Below are 21,364 nucleotides of genomic sequence, written 5' to 3'. Positions count from 1 at the left end.
GGGGTTTTGTTTTAAGGTTTGAGACAAACCCTGCTTCTTGCTGGTGGGCAGTTTATAATCTAAACTTGTCTCTCCGAAGTCAATCCTACATTTCTTATTTAAAGTGGCATGAAGTTGTCATGCTTGAGTTGCTTCATAATGAGCGTCTATCTGACGGTGAGCGTTAAACTGCCTCTGGCTGGCGTTGGCCGGTTGGGGCCTGCTCCCCCACCAGGCACCTCTCAAAGCCTGGGGCAGTGGTAGCCTGGGGAGCTCACGGCCGCCCCGAAGTCCTGACATGGCCTGGCAAATGAAGAGCAAAGGTCTCCGAGAGGGGCAGTGTGTGTGGAAAGGCAGGCCCATGCTTTCCTTCTGTTTGATTATAATGCGGTCCCCTCCTCGGATGAGGGGTGAGTCTGGTTGCCTTCTGAGGGAGAGGGCGCTCAGGGCTTTGGGTTGTGAGCTTCTTCGAGGAAGTTTGGGGTCACTTTGCACTCGGGGCCTCCCGGCACGAGTGGGCTGTGCGGAGGGCGGCAGGCACGGTGGAGGAACTCCCTCCGAGGAGCCCAGCCCAGGTCCTGCACTGGGAAGCGGACCTGGTTCCTTCCGGGTGGCACAGAGCCAGGACTGGGTGCGATGGCCCCCAGGAGCCTCGGAGCCCCGGTGGCCCTGGAGGTGACGTCCCTTGTCTTTGCTGAGAACCCGGGTGCAGTTCACAGGGGTTGAGCTGGCCTTTCTCAGTTAGTACAGACGGGTGTGCAGAGCTCAGCCCTCCCATAGGAAGTGGACTCAGACGTTTGCGTACCCCCAGTGTGTCGTGCGGGCCCAGCAGCCGGGGCCTCTGTCCTCAGAAAGCAGTCAGATAGATGAGTAGAGGGGCTAATGGTAGAAATAAAGCCCCCAGAGGGAGCCCGGTGAGGTGCGCAGCCGTGAGCAGACACGCAGTGGCGTCTCCACCCAGTGGCTCCTTCTGTGGGCTGTCGGCTGTGGACGGGACAGTTCTCCCAAGCCGCAAAGGGCAGCCGGCAGGAAGCAGCACCTCTGCGGGCCAGGCCACCGCCTTTGCGTTCGTTGCTGCTGCCTCAGATGCGTCTTGAGAGCCGAGTGAGGCGCCCCCTCTTCTGGGGTAGCAGGGCCGCACCCCCGTAGGTCACCGGCCCGCAGGGAGTGCAGGGCCCCGACCATGACCTGTGTGGCTCTGAGAGGGGCTTGGTGTGGCCCACGTCACTGCGTTGCACATGGCCGTGGCCTGTGGGTGGGTGTGAGCCTAAGGGACTTCTGCCTCTCTAACGCCCAGCTCTGCCTCGCTTTCTCATCCCAGGAAAGCCTGGTTATTGAACAGCGGTGCCTGAGCTCCGGTGGTTCTGAGTTTCAAGTTTCTTTCGCATGTCATGTGACACCTCTTAAAATCATCTTGTCTCTCCCAGAAGCCCTCAGGTTTTGCTGTTGCATGTATGTCTAACACATCCACGCTGCTCTGTCAAAACAAAGCCCCAGCTTTTGTAAGACCCGGGGCCTCTCCCTGGGCGCAGATGGACACTCCTGGTATCAGCTGTCCACTTGGGGCAGGGCCAGGGAAGCAATCATTTTGGCAACGGAACACTCAGGCCATTGGAAAGTCTCAAGAGCAGCCATGTGTTCCACTTCCACGGGCGGAGCCTTCGGTTTAATACTCGGTACCGGGCGGGGGCTGGAGGGGACTCACAGGGTGGGCTCCCAGGCGCACACTGACACTGCTCTTCCCTCCGCAGTGTGCAGGAGAAGAGAACTGGGTGGACAGCCGGACCATCTACGTGGGACACAAGGAGCCCCCTCCCGGGGCAGAGGCCTACATTCCACAGAGATACCCTGACAACAGAATTGTCTCCTCCAAGGTAGTCTGTCTTCAGTTCTGCATATTCTGAGCAGCCATAGAGTTCCCAGTGCTATTAACATGCTACTCTGTTCCCAAGCAGAGTCGCAGAGGCTCAGCAGGACCTTGCCTTCTCCATCCACTCCCCAGGTCCTTCCCCTTCTCCATCCACTCCCCAGGTCCTTCCTCTTCTCCATCCACTCCCCAGGTCCTTCCCCTTCTCCATCCACTCCCCAGGTCCTTCCCCTTCTCCATCCACTACCCAGGTCCTTCCCCTTCTCCATCCACTCCCCAGGTCCTTCCCCTTCTCTATCCACTCCCCAGGTCCTTCCCCTTCTCCATCCACTCCCCAGAGCCTCCCCTTCTCCATCCACTCCCCAGGTCCTTCCCCTTCTCCATCCACTCCCCAGAGCCTCCCCTTCTCCATCCACTCCCCAGAGCCTCCCCTTCTCCATCCACTCCCCAGGTCCTTCCCCTTCTCCATCCACTCCCCAGAGCCTCCCCTTCTCTATCCACTCCCCAGGTCCTTCCCCTTCTCTATCCACTCCCCAGAGTCTCCTCTTCTCTATCCACTCCCCAGAGCCTCCCCTTCTCCATCCACTCCCCAGTTCCTTCCCCTTCTCTATCCACTCCCCAGGTCCTTCCCCTTCTCCATCCACTCCCCAGAGTCTCCCCTTCTCTATCCACTCCCCAGAGTCTCCCCTTCTCCATCCACTCCCCAGGTCCTTCCCCTTCTCCATCTACTCCCCAGGTCCTTTCCCTTCTCCATCCACTCCCCAGAGTCTCCCCTTCTCCATCCACTCCCCAGGTCCTTCCCCTTCTCCGTCCCCTCCCCAGGTCCTTCCCCTTCTCCATCCACTCCCCAGAGCCTCCCCTTCTCTGTCCCCTCCCAGGTTCCTCTCCTTCTCTGTCCATTGGGATTAGTTTCCTGGATATAGACCTGTGGTGCACTTGCCATATGCTTTCTGTGAACTTCCAGCATCCTGTGTGTGTCAGAAATGGTCATCGTCATTTCTATTCGTTTTTATGGCTATTTAGATTGTAACATGTAAAAGCCTACAATAGCTTTCATCCTTCTTGCCCAAGACCACGACTCACACTTTGTATCTGGCTCTCTTGCTCATTGGCTGGTGCTCTACCACCTGAGCCATGTCTCCAGCCCAACAGCAGCTTTAATCTAGAAACACTCTGTGTAATCTCGAAAAGCATGCCCCCAAACAAAATTCCAACCAAAGGGATGTCCTCTGTCGTCACCCAAGCTTGGTAAGTGAAGAAGAAATAAACTGAACAGGAAATTCACATCCAAACACAAGCCCTCTCCAACCTGTTTTTAATCTGAGATACTTGGAAGTAACTCACACTGTGTCTGTGCTCCAGTGCCTCTCACTGTCCTGTAGGGCGTCAGGAAACATCCCAAAACCTCCTGGAAGGGTTTCTTAAAATCAGCATTTGTCCCAGGTGCACACGTGGAGGCCCAGAGCTCATGGAGGGACCGGATCCCGGAGCAGGAGCAGGCCGTGCACATGCGTACAGGATACACAGCGCTGTGCTGGGTGCCGCTGTCCTCCGTGTGGAGTGTGTGCGCGGCCTGGCCCTGCCCTCGCCCCAGAGCCTTCTCCTTCCCAGCCCCAGGTCCCATGTCCCCTCCACGTAATGGCTCTTTGTTGTCGTCAAAAGTTCTGTGTAGGCTTTGGGGGACACTGCAGCATTCCCTGATGCGCAAGGTGGGGAACGGAAGAGCGATTTGCTTCTTACAGGCACTCCCTTGTTGTCCAGGCATATATCCCCCTGCCCCCCCCCCCCCCCCCCCCGCTTTGTGAGTCACTTGAGGCCAGTCTATCACTTTTCTGGGTTTCTTACCAGATTCTTTGCAAGGAGTGGCTTTTCATTAATGACCCTGAGAGGCCTTTCTGGCTCCCTGGGGATCCTGAGCCAGAAGGCCTTGTAACTTTCTGGTAAAGGAGACCTGTGGCTGGTTGTGCAGGAAGTACAGAAAACCATCTCTCCTCGTGAGCCCTTCATACCAGGAACCAATTGAACTAAGTCAACAACCCCTTTCCACAAGTGGCCTGGGCGGCCAGGCTGGGCATCAGCGGGGTCCTTGAACAGCTCTGATCTCAGCCTCCAGTGGGCTCTCAGCATGCCTGAGAGCTGAGCACCGCTCACCCTTCAGAGAGGAGAGGTGGCGCCAAGGATGCCCGGAAGGCACGGGGGACAGGTGTGCTGACAGATCCGGGAAGGACGGCCGGCCCTCGGGCGGGCGGGCGGGGCGGGGCGGGGCGGGTGCTGGAGCTCAGCTGGTGCTGGCCTGGCCTTGGAGAGCTTTTGCTTAACTCACAGCTCAGGTTGTGTGAGGCACGCGTTTACGTCAGATGTGGAGAATATGCGCGTTTTGTTGAGAGGAAGTTTTCTGTGACGAGTTGGAGTCCTCGAGTGCCCTAACGCCCAACTTGTTGGGTTTCCTCCAGCGGGACCCACGGTGTGGAGCGCTGTCGTGCGAGGCCCTCTCCTCGCATCCAGCGCCGCCGGGTGGCACCGTGCGGGCCCCGTTGCCCGGTGACTGGCCGGGGTCTGCTTCCCCTTCAGAGGAGTCGGTGTCTCACAGAAGAAATGATCTCCCGAGCCCTCGCCCCACGCCGGCCGTGCGCGGCGCCCCCCCTGGGGCACCCGTGAGGGCGGAGGGGCGTGGTTAGCTGCTCCCCCGTGAAAAGTTACACTGGGCAGCACAGACCCCACGGGCTCGAGGCCCTGCTTTGCCCTGAGAGGGTTGTAGAACTAAATGCCAGCTGCATCTGTGCTGTCATTCTGTGCCTCAGAGAAAGCTGAATCACTTTAAATGATTAGGAAATAGGGCGTGGCCTCGACTCGTGTGCACATGTAGGGAGGGATTTATTGGCTGATATTGTATGGATGACGTTCATGTTCAGAATTTGCTCTGAGTTCCAGAATAACCCCAGGACGCCACCCTACTTATTCCCAAGTAAAGCAGCAGCGGCTTGACGGGCTCGGGATGGGCAGCCCTCAGCGGCAGCGCCCCAGCCCAGAGTTCCTCTGCAGCCCCCCGCGCGCCCCATCTGCGTGGGTGTGCCTCCTCCCAACGCCCTCGCAGTCCCACGTGTGCCCTGCCTCCGTCACCGTGAGAGAGACACCTCCTCTCCTCAGGTGACACTCGGCTTCTCTGCACTGCCGGCGCCCCGTCTCCTGGCTCCTCTAGACAGTCCCCCACACCATGGGACTGGATCCATTTCAGACAGCTATCTCCCAGGCCTCCTGGTGCTGACCTCGCTGGCAGGGCACAGCTCCCCGTTCTCCCGGGGCCTCGTCCTGCGGGGGACCACAGGGGAAGGGCTGGGGTTCCCACACGTCCTACTCCACTCCGGTAACATGAATACCCGAGATCGGCTTACGAAGGGGCAGGTGGCCGTAGGCACCCGCTCAGTGCCAGCTCAGCACTTGTGCACCCTAGAGGCGAGTCTTCCGTGGCGTGTCTCACGACTCAAATGCCTTGGACGTCTGTGCAGTAAGCGTGTCTGTGGCCTTTCCACTTCCTACCCTCAGCTTCCCTTTCCAACGAAACAGCCGTGGCTTAGATACCCAGAATTTTTCCAGGCTAAATAGTTGGCTGATGATATCAGAGTAGAAGCACTTGATACCCAAATGCAGATCGGGGTAGGACATTGCAGGATGGCCCACTGGCCTAGGCAGATACTCGGACTGTGACCATTCAGCAAAGATAAAATGTGTAGTTGGCTTGCCGTGGTCAGTTTTCCAGTTCCTCTATGTATGGTGAAATGTTGGTTTGGTTTTATTTTGGCCCGCCTTTACAGTTATCTGTGTACTTATAGAAGATGACGTTACTTCTTGTATGATATTACAAGTCAGCACTGGTACTGTGTACGATTTACTCTGTAAAACATTCAGAGCTGCCGGGAATGACCGTGGTGGGACCTTCAGGGCTTGCTCAGAACAGATGGACAGATTAGTGGTTTTTAATTCCACAGTGAGCCTGGTTCCCTGCCTGATAGGTGTTAGAATTTGACACTCAGGGGTCCTAGAACAGTAGCACACAGCCGCGAGGGTGTGGACGTGTGCTTTACACACCGCTGTTCTTGCGCACCCCGTGTCCTGGAGCTGAAGGGCCTCGGAGAGGGACAGGCTTGGCTCATGTCTTCTACTCCAGGTGCAGCCTCACAGTGGACAGTGGCGCCACCCCTAGGACCTCAGAACTAGGCTACTTATGCAGCCTTCCGCACACAGTAACCTGTGCAGATTTGATTCTCTGTACCGTAACGCCCCCAGCCTTCCCTTGTCCTCCAGCCTCTGCACATAGTCCCCTTTGTTCTCACACACACACGCTCCTTTGTTGAAGGTTCATTTCTGGTGAATAAACTTGATCTGCATTTAGAAGAATGTAGAAGGTGATACTTTATGTCATGCGTGTTAGGACTTCCTCCTATGGAAACCGTAAACCGTGCACACGTAGAGAGAAGCTGGCAGTTCCCAACATTGCCAGCCTCCTCTTGTAGAGCCTAAGATCATGTTGAAGGGCTCCTAGACCCCCATGGCTGTAGGTAAAAAAAAGATGGAACATTTTTCTGTTGCTGTGCCTTGGTTACTGAATAATGCATTCTAGAGGTTTGGGGGAGGTGTTTCAGTTAATCTGTGAGTGGGAAGTCGTTCTCTGGGTAAGGGGACTAAGGATGGCTTCCTGGAGCGGGGCCCAAGTTATTTCCATTTTGTAAATGTATGAAGAATAAAAGGTAGCTGATCCAGGTCACACCTGTTAAGAGATTACTGTTCTTTTAAGAGAGGAGCTACTTTGCACTTACTTTATCTTGAATCCTTGAGAGTCAGGTAATTTACTTACGTAGTTTTGGAATGCACCTTCTGTTAAAGAAGTTTGCTTTGGGGAGTTAACACAGATAAAATGCCAGAAATCAAGAATTTGTCTAAAACTGAAATTCCTCTGCAGTCCAGCACTGCTCACTGTCCTCTGGAAGAGCACTGCCTGAAAGAAGGCTCCACGTGACCTTCTCTTGCTTTTCTTCTCTACAGTACACATTTTGGAACTTCATTCCCAAGAACTTATTTGAACAATTCAGGAGAATAGCCAACTTTTATTTTCTCATCATCTTTCTGGTGCAGGTAAGGCAGTCCTAATTTTCAAATGTATGTCGAAATAAGTGACATTGAATTCTGAGCCGATCACCATACGGGTTGCTAATCAAAAGGCCAGGGACTCGAGGCCCCTCGTCTGCAGTCGCTCAGCCCGCTCTCTGAGACAAGACCCACGAGGTAGATCACGCTGAGCGGGCGTGTCATGAGTTCAATGTATCAGGGCGTCGGACTTGGGTCTCTGCCACGTGCTAAACCTGGTTGTCTTGACACAGCTCTTAAGGGGCTTCCCTCGCTGCAGCAAGACAGGGAGCCAGCAGAGGGACTGACTTAAGCAGAAGCAGCGAGAGGTGGCTGTGGTACCCGCCCTCGGGCTGGCAAAGTCGCTGACGGGCGTTTTGCTCTCTCCTCACTGCAGTTGATCATCGACACACCCACAAGTCCAGTGACTAGCGGGCTCCCACTCTTCTTTGTCATCACTGTCACCGCCATCAAGCAGGTAAGAAGCTCACAGACTGCAGGGAGGCAGGTGCCAGCCGTGTCACGTGGCCGCAAGAAGGCCTTCCACTCAGGGCATGCAGTCTGGGTCATAGAAAAGTTAATGGGATTGTAGAGATTTGTTTTGCAATTGCTTTGGATTGGTGCTTGCGTTAAAATCAGAGAGCTGCTCACTAGTTTGGTACTTTCTGAGTGTGAGAAGAAAATAGCTCTCTGTCTCCTGAGCCAACTAGAGACAGTCACGGGTCAGAGACACAGCAGAGTCCCGTGGCCTGCACTGTCCCTCCTAGAACCCGCTCCTACAGCTTGTAACAGCATAGCCTTCTCCAGTTTATCCAGGTCATGGCTAGTCTTAGTTATGAGTGATGTCCCGCGTTAGAATGACGTCCCCTATTAGGAATGAGCAGTGCCCTGCGCTAGGAATGCGGTATGTCCTGTGCTAAAGTAAACAATGTCCTGTGTAAGGAATGTCTTCAATTCTTCATCCATGTTAAGTTGTGTTTTGTCTTCCCGTGGATGAGTCCAGTCGCTTGCAGAATTGTCATAGGTTCTTGGTAGGAGGCCCTTGCTTACTACATACAAACCACTTACCCTGTAAGTTGGAATTTTAGGTCGTTTTTCACTTGAGTCATCTGGGTACGTCACAGAATGCCAGCTTTTAACTCAGTTCTTAGGGCCTTGTGCTTGGCAGGCTGGTGTGTCACTGTTGAGCCACACTTCCACCCCTGACTTTTGCTGGTTACTTTTAGGCCAGGGTCTCCCTTCTCATAAGCTTCCCTCCATAGAGATGGAGTCACAGACCTTTCCACCCGTGGTTGCTGGCACCACGACCCTCCTGATTCAGCGTTACTTTCTGCTGGTTATTTTTGAGCTAGGGTCTTGTTTCCTGGGTACCGTTCACCGAGGTTAGGCTTCCAGTAGCCAGGATGACAGGCAGTGCCAATCCCGGTCTTGGTTGAGATAGTTTTCTCACACTTTTTTTGTTTTTCTGCCCAAGCTGGCCTCAAACTACAATACTACTAATCTCAGCTTTCCAAGTAGCTATATGTCACAGGTGTGAGCTACCAGCACTTGGCTTTACCTGACATATTGTCGCATAGACATGGAGTGAGTGTAGCCCTCAGTCAAAAGTAGTAGTGTAGAGACACTGACATGATTGGCTCTAGATTCTAACAGATATGGACAGGCTCATGTTACCCTGGTGTGTGTGTGTGTGTGTGTGTGTGTGTGTGTCTGTCTGTCTGTGTGTCTGTGTCTCTGTCTGTCTCTGTGTCTGTCTGTCTGTGTGTCCAGGGGGCCCTGAGTTGTTCCACTGGGAGTCCAGATCTCACCATGAGAAGACCTGAACTTGTTTTTTTTAGAACATAACTGTGGAGAGTACTCGAGTTACTGTTAGCTTATCCTGTGTCTCATATGACAATGATCTGGAAATACAGGTTTGAAAACAATATCCGTCTATTTCAGGCCTATTCCATTGGCTTTTGGGGGTGTACAGCGTATGTAGGGGAGAGCGTGGTGGGCAGACGCCATTATCTGTGCCGTGGAACCAATCCAGTCATTGTGGGATTTAGTGTCACTGCAGAAGCCTGAAGGCCCTGCTCAGCTTTTTGACTCAGACGTTTTAAGAATTTGTCTGGAGGATATGTCACAGATCGTGTCACAAATGTGTAGTTACAAAGACTTAGGCCAGAGTTCTAAATTCACAAACACAGAGCCACTCAAAGTATGGTGGGCAAATGGTGTGTCCAGCAGACCCTGTGGAACACATGTTTGTGTTTGTGCAGCTAACTTGGGGTGTGTCTTTTCAGGGTTATGAAGACTGGCTTCGTCACAAGGCAGATAATGCCATGAACCAGTGTCCGGTGCACTTCATTCAGCATGGCAAGCTGGTCCGCAAGCAGAGCCGGAAGCTGAGGGTAACATGTCATACACTTACTTGTCTTAATCCAACTTTCAAAGGAACTTGAAAATAACCTATTAGTGTATTACTGAATGTTTGTGTTTCAATTATTTAGTGGGTCACATCTGGGCCATATCTGACCGTTCAGAAATGCCTGTGTGTGCAGAAAGGCCTGCTTGTGCACAAGTGCCTGTGTCTGCAAAAGTGCCTGCATGTGCACATGTGCCTGTGTGCACAGAAATGCCCGTGTGTGCACAGGTGCTTGTGTGTACAGAAGCTCCTGTGTGCATAGAAATGCCTGTGTGTGCAGAAATGCCTATGTTTGCGCAAATGCCTGTGTGTGCTCAAGTGCCTGCGTGTGCACATGTGCCTGTGTGCACAGAAATGCCCGTGTGTGCACAGGTGCTTGTGTGTACAGAAGCACCTGTGTGCATAGAAATGCCTGTGTGTGCAGAAATGCCTATGTTTGCGCAAATGCCTGTGTGTGCTCAAGTGCCTGCGTATGCACAAATGCTTCTGTGTGCAGAAATGCTTGTGTTTGCACAAGGGCCTCTGTGCCCAGAAATGCCTGTGTGTGCAGAGAACATGAGTTCCCGAGCTTGTCCCAGTGTAAGCAAATCCATGACTTCAGTCCTGAGCAGACCGTGAACTCAGATCCCAGCCCCCGCTCGACTCCGGCCACCTGGTCCTGCACATACCCCGTGTCCTGTGCCCTGACCACTTCCTCGATGGAGTGGTAGGGATCCAGTCAGAGAGCGTGGCCATCCCAGAGAAAGGTGGACGGCGGTCATCCTCGGGATGGCCACCGCGCCACACTCCGCGTTTGCTCCCGTGTGTGGTGTGATGCACTTCCTGGGAGGTGTGATCACGGCCCCCCTCCCCCAGGACAGCACGTGGCCGTTGGTTGGTGTGAGTTGATACGGTACTTACTGTATGCGCTCTTGTTTCTGAGTAGCGTTGTATTTATGCTGCTAAGGGCCCTTTCCCTCTGGCGGGCCAGCTTGGGGTATTGTCCCAAACGTCGTGGAGTTAGAAGACGGCCAGGCTGGGAGCAGATGACAGCACCTCTACAAACTCGGGGTCCAGGCTTGGTGCAGTCCCTGCGATGACCGTATTTCCTTGGCAGTCACCTGTGCTTTTAGATAAGCACCCTCTTTAGGAAGCAGGTGCAGGGAAGGGACCTTCGCTGAGAGCTGCCTGCTGGGGATCTGGTGTGTGCAGCTGAGGGGCGAAGCCAACGGCATGAGGAGGCCAGGCTTCTCCCGTGGCCTCCCGGTCAGCTGAGCTCAACAACTCTGCCTTCAGAGGCACGAGAGGGCGCTCGGCAATGAGCCCTTCATTCAGTTTGTTTTGGATGATGGTAGTATCACGTGTGGTGATGTGAGGCAGAAATAGGGCCCCGGAGCCTGCCCCCCGCCTGTCCTCTCTCTAGAGAACAGAGGCCCCCGGGAGCCTGCCCCCCGCCCGTCCTCTCTCTAGAGAACAGAGGCCCCCGGGAGCCTGCCCCCCGCCTGCCTTCTCTCTAGAGAACAGAGGCCCCCGGGAGTCTGCCCCCCGCCTGCCCTCTCTGTAGGAGAACCCGGGAGCCTGCCCTCCGCCTGCCCTCTCTCTAGGAGAACCCGGGAGTCTGCCCCCCGCCTGCCCTCCCTCTAGAGAACAGAGGCCCCCGGGAGTCTGCCCCCCGCCTGCCCTCCCTCTAGAGAACAGAGGCCCCCGGGAGCCTGCCCCCCGCCCGCCCTCTCTCTAGGAGTTGGTCGTTTCTGGTCACACTGTGAGCACTCCAGGACGGCCATTCCCAGTGGGCCTTTCCTCTCTGTGCCCCTCGTGTCTGTCCTGTGCAGCCCCAGCCTCCCCTCTGCTCCCCCGAGTGCCCCCCGGGTATCCACACAGCACAGTTGGGGGCCGCTTGCTGTTCGCGGGACGGGAGGGTGTCTGTGCTCCGGCTGCGTAACCTTCGTGTCGGGGTTGGGGTTGAAGGCGAGAGCTCAGCTGCGGCCTCCTTGGGGGGCTGTGCCTCGTCTCAGCTCCGTGGGGCCCGTGCTTTCCCACTCCCATCGCATGTGCGCCCGTCTGCTCCAGATCCTGGCGGGGATGGGGTGCGGGGCTCAGCGGTCTGTCTCGAGAGAGTGTGCTCTGACCACATGTCGGCCACGTCTGCAGGTGGACAGGAGCTGGGGGCTACGCGAGCAACGGCAAGTCTGTCCCAGCAGTGGGGAGGCCTCGCCGCCCTTGCTGCCCCCCGCTCACCGGGGCTCAGTGATTGCCTGCTTTCCAGGTTTCCCCGGCATCAGAGGACTCTCGGGGGCCATGTCCCCAACATCGGAGGACTCTCAGATGGCTGGGAGGGTCCGTTTCCCCCCTCCCCCCATAAAACCAAACAGACACCCATGTAAAGCCCAGCGAATGATTGCATTTAGAAGTTGGTGGGAGCCTCAGCCGTGGCTGCCCTGGCAGCCAGGACCCTGCTGGGGGTCGGTGCTCAGCAAGTGCTGAGAACTCTCGCACACCTGGTGTCCTCCTCCTCCCGAGGGACACTTCCCGCTGGGCCCCTGTACCACACATTGGAGCTCATCATATTTTTCCAGATCGGTAACAATCTCGCCAGAGCCAGGTGGTCCATCTAACGGAATTCTGCTGTATGGGGTCTGGCCTTGTGCTGTGGGACTTCAGCCGGTGTGGTACCCCCTGTAGACTGAACATGGCGGAGGAGAGAATTCCAGCGTAGGGGGCCCGTCCCGTGAGGGGTCTTGCAGTCACAGCCCATGAGGGGGTTCGTGGCCCTTTCTCCCTGTCCGTGAAGGGGCTCGTGGTCATGGCCCCTCTGTCTTTCAGGTCGGGGACATCGTCATGGTCAAGGAAGATGAGACCTTCCCCTGTGATTTGATCTTCCTTTCCAGCAACCGGGCCGACGGGACCTGCCATGTCACCACCGCCAGCCTCGACGGAGAGTCGAGTCACAAAGTAATGTACCTGTGTTTGGGTGCAGTTGGGGTTTCAGCCTCAGCCCGGGCTGGCTGCCCAGCACCCGACAGCTGCGCACAGAGCTGTCCGCGTCTGCATGGAGCTTCTCCTTGCTTTTCCGTGCAGTGTCTGTAACCACCACCAGCCCGGGTTAAGAGAAGTGGCCCCCAGTTAGCCCAGGTCGTTTAGCTTTAAGGACTAACAAATAGGCTAATGGATGTTTAAAGGTTTCCAGTTTGCTAGTCAAATTTAGTGTCTTTCCTAGTGTAGAATTGAGTGGAAAGTCACACAGTTACAGATTTTGCCTGACTGTTCTATGGTATCCTTTTGTTAAAATGTCTTAAAAGGATTTTCTAAAGCTATAATGAGTTTGTTACACTCATAAGAAATTCTGCATGGGCATTTGATGCTACCGAAACTTTAATTGACAGTCATAGGAAAAAGCATAGTGCTGTTTATCTTCCAGTTTCTTCTTTTTGGTTTAAAAGGTCTGTGTGTTCCCAAGCTGACGAGAGTAAGCAGAGCTCAGGATCTGCAGGCCCAAGGCGGCACTTGAGTGCTCCCCGGCAGCGGAGGCAGCTCCTTCGCAAAGCGCCAGAGGCCACGCCAGCCTTTGCGCTGTTAGTTCATGATATCCTTGTAGTGGAAAGTCTTTGGGGTTTTTAGCATCTATTTTCACATTTTCTTTATCGCACATCCCAAGGGAATGAACCTTCTACCGTCAGCACTTGCGAGCTGAAGCTGCAGGACTTCAGTTGGGCAGGGGGTCCCTGGATGAGAGGAGGATTTACTCTTTCCGAGCCTGGGAAGAGGCTGGATCCAGCCCTCGAGACCGGGGGGCGGGGGGGGGGGGGCGTCTCCTACTCCATTGTCAGAGGCCTGCTGTTTGGGTCCATCTCAGGGAAACCAGAGCTGGTCGGGTGGACGGCTCACGGGTGTTGGTCACTCCATTAGCACATTGCTGGGGATGAAGCAGGTGGCCGCTGTTCCGTTCTGGAGCCGGAAAGTGTGAGCGTGGTTGTTGCATCCTAGCTGCTGGTGTGTTTGGGCTTTGCATCGTACCTGTGCTCTTGGTGTGCGCTCTGTGCGTTTACCTCGGTTCTGAGGACTGCAGTTCCTTGAGCTTGAACTTGAAGACAGAGCAGGACAGAGGAGGCCCCGGGCCTCAAATTCTGGGGAGTTGTTGTGCTGCTCGTGGGACATGGGGGCGGGGGTTCCCACCCCGTCTGCCTTTCACATCTGTGAAAGGGGGACAGAGCCGATGGCCAGGCCTGTTGTGAACATGAGAGAACTTCCCAAAGCACTGGGTGCACAGCAGGCGCAGAGCAAGTGCGGAACCTCGAACCCTCCATCCTTACCCAACAAAGGGCAAGCCTGGGAAGTGCCACCAGGAAAGCCATTCAGCATCGCAGTGCTCCTCCTCTTTCATACTCAGCCTGTGGCTCCCAGGGAGCTGCCAGGGCAATGCCCTGCCCTTCTCCCAACCCCACTGTGAACGCCCCTCACAATGACTGCTGTGCCAGCACGGCTTCGGTCCAGCTGATCAGTGTGGGGTTGTGTGTGGCTGTACCTCCACACTGACACGACCAGCACGGCTTCCGTCCAGCTGATCAGTGTGGGGTTGCACCTCCACACTGACCCGACCAGCACGGCTTCGGTCCAGCTGATCAGTGTGGGGTTGTGTGTGGCTGTACCTCCTCTCTGCATGAGTTCACACGTGCTTCGCTGTACAGAAAGATACACTGGGTAGGGGGGTGCAGGGATGATGCCACCACCCCTCACACACGGCCCCCAACCTGGGGAAGAGCAGGCTAGTCCCCTGCCTGTCCATGCCAGAGGTGCCGCCTGACCCTGAGACAGCTCTCGCACCTGTTGTGTGGGAAGTGCCAGCTTGGTCTGGCAGCAGGGCATAGCAGCCCCTAGTGTCCTCACACACATTCAGTCCAGGCGACTGATCAGCTGGACCGAAGCCGTGTTGGTCGGGTCATTGTGGAGGTGCAACCCCACACTGATCAGCTGGACCGAAGCTGTGCTGGCACAGCAGTCATTGTGAGGGGCGTTCACAGTGGGGTTGGGAGAAGGGCAGGGCATTGCCCTGGCAGCTCCCTGGGAGCCACAGGCTGAGTATGAAAAGAGGAGGAGCACTGCGATGCTGAATGGCTTTCCTGGTGGAACTTCCCAGGCTTGCCCTTTGTTGGGTAAGGATGGAGGGTTCGAGGTTCCGCACTTGCTCTGCTGTGGGTTCTCACAGCAGAGCCTTGTCTCCTGTGTGGCTCTCTCATTCACAAGCTCCCTGTCCTACGTGGGGTCCTCTTGCTCTGTTCTAAGCCAAAGCCAAACCCCGTTGTGGTCCCTGGGGTGGGGAGGGAGACGTTGCCAGCCTGGGGGTCCCAATGTAAGCAGCCTGGGGGTCCCAATGTGGCCCCTGGGGCGGGGAGGGAGGTGTGGGCAGCCTGGGGATCCCGATGGGGTCCCTGGGGCGGAAGGGAGGTGTCGGCAGCCTGGGGGCCCCGATGTGGCCCCTGGGGCGGGGAGGGAGGTGTCGGCAGCCTGGGGGCCCCGATGTGGCCCCTGGGGCGGGAGGGAGGTGTGGGCAGCCTGGGGGCCCCGATGTGGCCCCTGGGGCGGGAGGGAGGTGTGGGCAGCCTGGGGGTCCCGATGTGGCCCCTGGGGCGGGAGGGAGGTGTGGGCAGCCTGGGGGCCCCGATGTGGCCCCTGGGGCGGGGAGGGAGGTGTCGGCAGCCTGGGGGTCCCAGTGTGGTCCCTGGGGCGGGGAGGGAGGTGTCGGCAGCCTGGGGGTCCCAGTGTGGCCCCTGGGGCGGGGAGGGAGGTGTGGGCAGCCCGGGTGGAGTGAGGTCGGGGTGTGAGCTGGTGTTGCTGCCCTGCCCGCCTGCAGACCCACTACGCGGTGCCCGACACGAAGGGCTTCCACACGGAGGAGGACGTCGACAGGCTGCACGCCACCATCGAGTGCGAGCAGCCGCAGCCCGACCTCTACAAGTGAGTTCACTGCGGCCTGCAGAGCGTGGCCTGTGCAGACCTGCAGACGGGTCGTGCGTGTCCGTGGACAGGCAGCTCCCCACGAACCCCAGGGGCCCGCAGGTTAAAGTTAGGGGAGAAAGTGTGTCAAGGGAGGGCTGAGGGACATCGGAGCCACGCGTGCTTGCTGAGGAGGGGACGAGGGAATGACCTTGCCGCAGGCATCCGTTCTCAGCGGGACCCCCCGGCAGGAGTGCCCTCTGAGGGACCCCGCCCGTTCCGAGTCAGCCCTTAACCGGGCTTTTCTGTCGCCAGGTTTGTGGGGCGCATCAATGTTTACAGCGAGCAGCAGGACCCCGTGGTGAGGTGAGTTGTGGAGAAGGGCGTGCCGGGCGGGTCTGGTTTGGAGGGTGGGGCTCAGCCTCTGGAGGGAGGGACCGGCCCTGCTCTCGGTCCTGAGCTTGTCTTTGCCTGTGTGTTGGAATGACGATGCTCCACAGAACTGCCCCGAGTGGCCTCCTGGGCAGGGCACGTCTGCCCCTCACCCAGTCCTGCCCGGAGCCCCCGTGCCTTGTGCTGGGTGTGAGCTTGCAGGTTTCCGCTTGCAGGCCACTCTGTCCGATGTGTTAGTGTCCTTGGGCTGCTCACAGGGGCGGGGCTCGCCTGCGGCTCCCTGCAGCCCGCGGGCAGGTGTGAGCGCTGCCGTCCAGGCCGTGCGTCCACGGTGAGCGGCCTCCGGTGCCAGCCCTGCCGCACACCGGGCAGGTGTGAGCGCTGCCGTCCACGCCGTGCATCCACGGTGAGCGGCCTCCGGTGCCAGCCCTGCCGCCGCACACCGCCGTGCCCGCCTCCCGCTCCCATGCCATGCTCTTTTGAAGTCTAGCCGTTACGTGCAGTAGCGGTACTTGCGTTGTTAGTTTAGGACGTTGCCCTATAGCAGTAGGTTTTTTAAAAATATGGTTTTATTGTTGTTATGAAGGTGATGTACAAAGGGGTTACGGTTCCCTAAGTCAGGGAATGAGTGCATTTCCTTTGGGACAATGTCACTTCACTTTCCCCTCCCTGACCCTGTCCCCAGTTTGCATAGTTGGCTTTCCACACAGCGTTTCCCGGGTGCCTGCGGGCAGTCGCCCCTCCTTCCTCCCTCCTTTCTGAGCCCCCCGCGGTCCTCTGCACAGCAGGTTTTGAAGCCGCTCCTCCAAAAAGAGGAGAGCATTTTCCCTTGAACGTAAGCAGTTTCTAAATCGCCCGTGCCCTGCTCTCATTTGTGTTAAAATGTTTTTCCCAGAAGTAGAAACGCTGCAGAATAGCGACCAGAATATCCACTGGTCCCTGGAGATTGTGTCCCCGTGGGGCTCAGGCGCTGTTGTTCCAAGGAAGCGATTTGTCCTCCACACGTTCTGCCGCCACCATCGCAGGGGGTGGCTGTCAGCTCCGTCCATCGCGCCATGTCTGGAGGCATTGCTGGCGTTCCCCTCAGCGTGTAGTATTCCAGAAGTTCCTGTTGACAGAACCACCTGTAGCTCTCTGTTGGGAGAACTACCTTGTGGCCTTCTGGTTGGTTTTGTTTCCCACTGCCAAGTTTTGGATGGAGGGCCTCACACCTGGGGCGATCGCTCTGCCCCTTGTGCCCGGGCCTTGGGTGTAGGTGTTGTTTTTGAGACAGGGTCTCACTTTCCCCCTGATTGGTTTGGGGCTCGTTTCTTGCCTCTACCTCACTACATCCCCCGAATCTGGGATTAGAAGTGCACCTTGCACCTGGCTTACCTTGCACTTGAGTAAATAAGTTAATCCCTGTGGGCCTTGGGACAGGTCTGGAGTCAGCCCTGCCGAGCGGGCTCTACGTGAGACCGAGCTCCCTTCCCGTGGGGCAAGGGCCACAGATGCCACGCGGGGCCACGCTCCCTTCCCGTGGGGGAGGGCCACGGATGCCACGCGGGGCCACGCTCCCTTCCCGTGGGGGGAGGGCCACGGATGCCACGCGGGGCCACGCTGCCTTCCCGTGGGGGGCCACGGATGCCACGCGGGGCCACGCTCCCTTCCCGTGGGGGGAGGGCCACACGTCCTGCGTTACCACCCGAGTTTGCCTTTTGATATTTATGCTACTCAGTCAACTTTGAGCGTCTGAAACGTTAAAGACGCTCACAATGGTGGCGATGTGCACGTTGGAAGAACTTGGCTATTTTGAGTTACTCACTTTCTTGGTCCACTCAGGTGTATGTCTTCTTGCATCTGTCCAAACTAGAAGCCATTCTTTGTAGAGTCTTTTATTTTTAGACTTCCCAGAGACCCATTTTAAATGGGCCATTTGTTTTCATTAACGCCTGTGACATGAGTGATCGCGAGTGCGTTGCTAACAGAAGCGGACAGCCCTGTGCAGCCCGAGGGGCCGCATCCTCCGCGGTGGCCAGGCCGAGGGGGTGCCCTGCCAGCCCCAGCTGGGGGCCCGCCCAGCCGCCGTGGCAGACGCACTGACTGCAGAGTTGAGGGCGCAGGACTCCGTCGGCTCTCAGCTGTCCACATTTAAATGAAGCTAAATACAAACTGAAAATACGTGTCAGCTCTTCCTCCGCCCTCTGGAGAGATCAAGAGGACGTTAGCCATAGGGGGGCTTGTCCATTGGAAGCACTGTGTCCAGCCCCCAGGTCCTGGCTTCTGGCAGAGCCCAGAGCCTGCCTCTGCGGCGCAGGGTGCCCAGGGCCGGGGGCACCGCTGCCTCCTAGAGGTGTTTTTAAGGTCCTTGGCTGTGGCTTGTCCCCCAAGGCCGCCGGGTGTGGCTTACAGTCGCCCGCTTGGCTGACATGGCCTCCTGGCCTTACCCCTAACGGCGCCGAGCCAGGCGGGATTCCTGAGCCGTGGGAGAGCACGGTGGAGACACCTGAGGGGGGAAGGGAACCCCGCCTTTAGCCTTCACCGGACACCCTGAGGTCCCTTAGCGCAGCGTCCTCAAAGGTTAGCGGGTTGGGGGAGGCCTGCTGGCCGCACCCCAGGGTCTCCACTGCTGGAGTCTGGGGTGACGACTCGGACGTGCCAAGGCACTGCTCATGGGGGCCCACCAGAAGGACCCCACCACGTGACCTGGAATCATTGGGACGCCAGGTCAGCGAACCTGTCCTGCTTCCCCCTCCCCCGGTGACAGGGCGGGGCGCGCTACCCCAGATGGAGCCTGCGTGCTTCCCGCCTGTTCTCACGGGAGGCACGGCCTCTGACCACGGCTCTGAGACGCGCGCGCCCGTGTCCATCACGCTGCTCTCCTACTTGTCTTCTCAGGCCGCTGGGCGCAGAGAACGTGCTTCTCAGAGGAGCGACGCTCAAGAATACCGAGAAGATCTTCGGTAAATACCCGCGTCGTAGCTTGTAAAGTTAGTTGCACCAAGCAAACCCCCAACCAGCAGCGTAGCCCAGGGGCATTGCCGAGTGCCCGGGACGTGGGTCCCTGGCCCCAGGGCCTGGCTCTTCAGGAAGCCCTGACGGCAGAGACCAGGCCGCTCGCTCAGTTCCTGCGGCTGTGGCGTGGAAACCCACAGCTGGGTCCACGCAGAGACTCATGGCCCAGCCAGAGCAGCGTGCTCTAGGTCCGCCGCCTTCTCTGGTATTGCCCGTTTCTGGGTGCCGCTCTCTGTGTTTTAATTGAAAGTGCACATGTGCCCCACTGTCGGAAAACTCATTATATTCAAACCTGAACTTGAGACGTTCGAGCAGACTTCTGTCCTTGGTGTGAGAGTCCTGCCCCGTGCCTAGTGGCAGCTCAGCGGCCCGGGGAATGAGAGGCGCGGCTGCTTTCCCTGCGGCGAGGGGGTCACGGCGGCCGTCCAGGCGCCAAGCTCAGCCCTCTGCTTCCAGGGGTGGCGATCTACACGGGCATGGAGACCAAGATGGCCTTGAACTATCAGTCCAAGTCCCAGAAGCGCTCTGCTGTGGAAAAGTAAGGCTCCTACCCTCCCCGGTCACTGCTTTCAGCCACCCTAAGCGCTGTCGACGTTGTCTCCCCGCCTCCCCCATCTCTTCCTTTCCTCCAAGTTCTGGACCCCTGCAGAGCTCGGCCTTGAACCCCTGGCCATGCGGATGTCCCCACCACACACTCCCGCAGATCTCTAAATGGGGTTCCTTTGAGCCCGGGGACTGGGGTGGAGCCAGCGTGCTCCGCTGTGACTTTACAGCGACGGTTAGGAAAGCCAGCCGGTGGCTGGGCTTGCAGGGGGCGTGACCCGGGCTTTGGTCTTCCTCGCGCCTGGGTAAAGCGGGTCCTGCCTCGAGGGGGCACTGCGAGGGCCCCACGCCCCCGGAGTAGAGCCGCAGGGAGGCCTGACAGCTAGGAAGCCGGCCCCCACGCGCGTGGGCCTGGACGTGCCGTCCCTGGGCCTCTGCTGCGCTGGCCTCGCCTCAGTGGACGTGGGGAGCCAGCCTCCGCCAGAACACCCGGCGTGTCCCTCCCCACGCCGACTCTACCCGCCCTCCTCCCTCAGCCCCTCCCGCTCCTTCCTCAGGGGCAGTAATCCCCGAACTTAGACTCCCCTGTCCGTGCTTCCCGGTCGAAGCTCCGGGCTCCCTTCCCAGTGGTGGCGTTCCGGCCACGGAGAGTGGCTTTGCTGCTTCTCCCCTGCTGGAGGAACTCTTCCTTGCAGCCCCTCCCGCCGTCTGGTCCTTGGTGGGGGGCTCGACTCTTCCTCATGTGTTAACGTGGGGGTGGAGGGACAGCAGGAACTTAGCCCCTGTGGGGAGGGAGAGAGAGGGAGGGCAGGCGGAAGGCCGCAACTGGCCCGCAGCCTCTGACCCCCTCCCCCCCTTGCTCCAGGTCGATGAACGCGTTCCTCATCGTGTACCTCTGCATCCTGATCAGCAAGGCTCTGGTCAACACCGTCCTCAAGTACGTGTGGCAGAGCGAGCCGTTCCGAGATGAGCCCTGGTACAACCAGAAAACCGAGGCAGAGAGACAGCGGAGTCTGGTATGGAGCACACCCTGTTCCCGGGCCAGCATCTCAAGAGATGACACTGGGAAACCCCAGTGGGCGCGGTCCAGGGCTAGTGGCAGGGGCGCACGTGGGCCCTTCGCTGTCAGCAGACGCCGCGATTCTGCTGGCTTTGGGTCCCGGGGTGACGAGCCCAGCATGGCACCCCATGTGTACGGGGTGCTCAGGGATGGCTGTTCATTATTGTGATATGAAGGGGGCATGTCCTCAGAGCAGGACCATGCGCAAACCCAGAGGCGTGTCCCAGGGCTTTCCTCCACGTATCACTTTGCCTCTCCCTCCCTGAAACTGGTACGGCCTCAGGCCTGGGGAGAAGACTGCGGGAAAGTCATTTGGATCAGACCTTTCACCTTGTGTGTCTTCTCGGTTATTTCTCAGTAGCTTTGGTAATTTGTCAGTTACGTAGAGAAGCCGGGAATGCTGAGGTGGGATGTTGCGTAGCCAGGCCCGTGCCTGGGCAGTGCAGCTGTGTCAGTGACCTCTCCTGCCAGTGCAGCGGAACACTCCTGCTCGGTTCTGAAGAAGCTGTGTTCCCACGTTGCACTGGGCATGTGAATGCCTCGGTGCTCCCCCCGCTAGAAGGTCTCGGTACTCCCCATTGAGGCAAGGCGTGGTGCTCGATACTCTCACTGCAGGAAGGTCTCCATACTCAGTACAGCAGTGAGGCGAGGTACTTGGTACTTGGTGCTTCCCACAGTCGCTGACGCAGCCTCTGCTCTCAGTTCCTCAGGGCCTTCACCGACTTCCTGGCCTTCATGGTCCTCTTCAACTACATCATTCCCGTGTCCATGTACGTCACAGTTGAGATGCAGAAGTTCCTGGGCTCCTACTTCATCACCTGGGACGAAGACATGTTTGACGAGGAGATGGGCGAGGGGCCCCTGGTCAACACCTCCGACCTCAACGAGGAGCTGGGGCAGGTCGGTGTCTGCTGGCGTCTCTGTGCTCAGCTAGCTCCATGCCAACCTCCTGTGCATCTTGGGAGCTGGTTCTCTGGCTCCTGCCGCACTAAGTCGTTCCGAGCTCCGATGGGACCCTTTCCACGGTCATGCGTGCGTTTAGTAACCCACTGAAGGGCTGGTTTTGAACTTCATCTGCCTAACAACTGGC

The 21,364-nt window shown here is 57.7% G+C and overlaps 2 protein-coding genes across 4 annotated transcripts in view; one reads left to right on the top strand and one right to left on the bottom strand.

Annotated features, from left to right (window-relative positions):
• Positions 1–21,364, bottom strand: part of LOC125345518 (guanine nucleotide exchange factor DBS-like) — a 928,411-nt gene that overhangs the window by 784,880 nt on the left and 122,167 nt on the right.
• Atp11a (ATPase phospholipid transporting 11A) overlaps positions 1–21,364 on the top strand; it is a 103,608-nt gene that overhangs the window by 41,643 nt on the left and 40,601 nt on the right. For all 3 annotated transcript variants that reach the window (XM_048337648.1, XM_048337647.1, XM_048337649.1), the window contains exons 2-12: positions 1,731–1,853; positions 6,887–6,976; positions 7,365–7,445; positions 9,253–9,360; positions 12,177–12,305; positions 15,202–15,305; positions 15,600–15,650; positions 18,555–18,619; positions 19,128–19,209; positions 20,080–20,230; positions 20,977–21,174. In XM_048337648.1, coding sequence (XP_048193605.1) covers positions 1,731–1,853; positions 6,887–6,976; positions 7,365–7,445; positions 9,253–9,360; positions 12,177–12,305; positions 15,202–15,305; positions 15,600–15,650; positions 18,555–18,619; positions 19,128–19,209; positions 20,080–20,230; positions 20,977–21,174 — 1,182 coding nt within the window. The remainder of the gene's footprint in view (positions 1–1,730; positions 1,854–6,886; positions 6,977–7,364; positions 7,446–9,252; positions 9,361–12,176; positions 12,306–15,201; positions 15,306–15,599; positions 15,651–18,554; positions 18,620–19,127; positions 19,210–20,079; positions 20,231–20,976; positions 21,175–21,364) is intronic.

This window comes from Perognathus longimembris, unplaced genomic scaffold (genome assembly GCF_023159225.1).
Source record: "Perognathus longimembris pacificus isolate PPM17 unplaced genomic scaffold, ASM2315922v1 HiC_scaffold_5797, whole genome shotgun sequence".
In the NCBI taxonomy this organism is placed as follows: Eukaryota; Metazoa; Chordata; class Mammalia; order Rodentia; family Heteromyidae; genus Perognathus; species Perognathus longimembris.
The sequence above is the reverse complement of the archived record's forward strand: the minus strand, read 5'-3'. Positions and strand labels throughout refer to the sequence as shown.